This window comes from Hippoglossus hippoglossus, chromosome 11, assembly GCF_009819705.1.
Source record: "Hippoglossus hippoglossus isolate fHipHip1 chromosome 11, fHipHip1.pri, whole genome shotgun sequence".
NCBI classification, from domain to species: domain Eukaryota; kingdom Metazoa; phylum Chordata; class Actinopteri; order Pleuronectiformes; family Pleuronectidae; genus Hippoglossus; species Hippoglossus hippoglossus.
The window spans coordinates 17,918,428-17,921,596 of NC_047161.1; the positions used below are offsets into that span (position 1 = coordinate 17,918,428).

The 3,169-nt window shown below is 47.0% G+C and overlaps 1 protein-coding gene across 1 annotated transcript; it reads right to left on the bottom strand.

Annotated features, from left to right (window-relative positions):
- Positions 1-250: 250 nt before the first annotated feature.
- Positions 251-2,961, bottom strand: paqr7a (progestin and adipoQ receptor family member VII, a). The gene is made up of 2 exons (XM_034599383.1): positions 2,814-2,961; positions 251-1,757 (listed from the first exon to the last, which is right to left on the bottom strand). The coding sequence occupies exon 2, from the start codon at positions 1,732-1,734 to the stop codon at positions 670-672; it is 1,065 nt and encodes a 354-aa protein (XP_034455274.1). The 5' UTR covers positions 1,735-1,757; positions 2,814-2,961; the 3' UTR covers positions 251-669.
- Positions 2,962-3,169: the final 208 nt, after the last annotated feature.

Below are 3,169 nucleotides of genomic sequence, written 5' to 3' on the forward strand. Positions count from 1 at the left end.
GTCTGTACTTCAATTGTGAAGTAGTTTTTTTGCATAGAGGAAATGTTGTACAGCACCTTTAAATGATTTCTAGATATAGAAACATCAGTCAGTGCAACTTGGACACATCCTCGGTGATGAACCCAGGGTCATCGGGTATTTGACCCTCACTTGGGCGACCCAGCCAGGGTGATCATTCCCCGGCTTCAGTCCAAGTTGCCCGCTACATCATGGATTAGCCACTTCGATTTCAATAATTGTCCATTTTTAAAAATCCTTTAAGTGGCCTTGGTTAAATATGCCCACTGTGTGCATAAAAAACGTATATTAACAATATTTGCAAATTGCAGATGCTCATCCTTGTCATCACAGTGTTGTTGTATAAAAAAAACTAATGTTATGCTCACTATTTGTCATCTATTCATCATATCTACATTTAGTTAGTCTGTGCATTGTGAGAAGCGGATATTGATCAAAGCAGCAGCCTTTACTTAAACATGACAAATGCTGATATGGTAAATTGTTTCACAAGGATTAGTATCAAAACTTAACACGCCATAACATTACGTCTTTCTGTGGTTATCTGCGACTGCATGAAAAATATTAAGGTCCCTTTCTATCAAGGCAGATTGTCTGGAAGGAGAAGGCACATAAATGCTTTCGCACATAGTTCCTAAAACATTCAATCCATTATTTGGACTTGGTCTTCAAGTCAAGCACTTGTTTAACTTTCCTCATCATGAAGGCACTAATTAGCGCGCACACAACAAAAGTGACCCCGTAGAGTCCCGCAAAGAGAGCAACCTCACCACTGCCATGCAAACGTGAGTACAGCTCCCTGCGGCCCACGTAGTCAAGCTGGGAGGCATGAATCTGACACAGGGTGCAGCAGGATAGAAAAACGTGGAAAATCTGGTGACTCTGTCCCACAAAATCACAGCGTCCGGGGAAGCAACGCTCGAAAAGGGGGACGGTAAAAAAGAAGGAACAGCTGAGAAAGAACAAAACCTGGCCAAAGTGATAGAGAACGGCTGAGTCACTGCTGGCTGAGGACCAGGAAAAGAGTCTCATAGCCACTGGACTGCTGTTCCACATGTAGGCAATTGCCGAGGGCAGCACCTGGAACACCTTACGCACCCAGGTTGGTTGGCTGTGGTTGCAGTACTTGCCAAAGCAGCACCCCAGGCATGACAAACAGCTTAAGACGCTGGCGATAGGCATGAAGATCCCATGCACGTGTTTGTGAAAGCTCTCATCCACAGCATAATAAAAGTGAACTATAGCACTGCCATACTGATACTGTGCTACCCCGACATAGTCCAGGTAGAAGAAAACGTAGTGACACAGCTCAGACTTCCCACCCAGCGTGTGAGCTACAACGCTGAAGCCAGTGTAGCTCAAAGACGACAGGATGAGAATCAATAGAGGCCACGATTGAGGATCGCCAACAAAGTCCACAGTCTCTACAAGCTGCTGCAATTTGACCAGTAGAACTAAAAACGCCAGCAGGTGAGTCCAGATGTTGATTGTCTCATTGTGGCGCTGGAACAAGGACAGGAAGTAGTAGCGCCAGTTCTGGTTGAGCGGTCGGTAGCCTGTGCAGACATGGTGATCCCGAAAGTAGGCGGGAACCTCGTTGTCTCTCATGGTGCCGGGCATGGAGGGCGCAGCCTCAGTCAGCATCCGGGGGACCTGCCTGATCTGCTGCAGGCTGATGAACACACGCCCAATTCTGTCCATCACAATGGTCGCCATTACTGCAGGGAGCTGGATGGTTCCTGCGGAAAAAGAGAGTTGAAAGAGTTGGGATGTGTAAAAATGGACTTAGACTCCTGGTCCACAAAGGCCGTTTTCAGACATGAACTGCAGGTAAAATCCCGAGAATCGGCTACGGAGTTTACCCAGAGTTCGCCTTTCACACATGCACAACACAGCGGGAGGTTTTCTGCACAGACACGATCACAACAGCATCAAATCCTCCGCATTATTCATGCGAGAGGTGGAGCAGCCGGGTGCATTGGACAGAGGCAGGAAGTGACGTATTAACTCCGCTGCGGAGGTCACGTGATCATGTTTACAGCAGCCCAACACAGTCGTCAGCTCTTATCACCACAAACTGTTTTAACATCTTCCACTGTCTCTTCTACGTGTGTGTCACCACCTTTTTTATTTCAGTTTTTGTCATTTTTGCGTCTGCCGTGTGTTAGAAGCCCCCACACACACACCCACACACTAGCTCGCAGTGACTCCAGCTGGGGATCCCCTGCTGTGTTGTCACATCGTCTCCTTTCTACGGACATTATACTCCCGGCCAGGCAGATAAAGTCTACAGAAACTGCGGAGCGTCTTACTCTGACATTTGCGTTCACACATGCACATCCTCCGGAGAAAATACGGAGGAACTGTGGAGTCCAGTGCATGTCTGCGAGCAGCTTATTCCATTGTATAAACTTTTATTTTAGCACCACCAATTCCAATGTCCCTGGTGATGGGTTCTGAGTTGATCGTGACGTAAAAGAAAATAAAAAAAAATAAAAAGGACCACCCCCTCCATAACTTGGCACCAGCCAGCCTGCAGTACTTTTTTTCTGTGGCCGCCCCTGGAGAGAAGTGGCTGCTGTGCTGAACGTCCCTGAATCAAACACTCAGATTCTGTGAAGTAATGTAACGCCGGGTGTAACGAGTAACGTCGCGCTGCTGTCAGAGGTCTGTGAGTTCAGAGAAGTTTTGGCGCAGTGAAAAAAGAAAGACGTAACTTCTTCTACCCAGTGTCCATCACTGTCCATCCCTGTCCTCCCTGTCTGCACTGTGTCTGCGTGTGGACAAGATCTCACCTCGAAGCTCCTGGTCTCCAGAGTCCGCGGCTGAGACGATCAGTTCTGACCTCACTCCTCCACCCGCTCAATAAAATGTTCACCACACGTTCGATCGCTCCACTGACAGAGCACAAGCAAGTTAGTGACGACCACAGCCAACCCGGAAGCTTTGTTACTGTGGCGTAAAAATAAAAGTCTCGTTCTCTATCTACCACGTCTTGAATTGTGAGACTCTACTATAATCTGACAGCCAACAGCAATCAAACGGATACTTTCTACATCTGGCTGCAGAAAATTACAAAAAAACGACGATCCAGAAAATGGAAAGTAATGAAAAAGCTTTTATCTCAAATCTACATATACAATTTGCATAC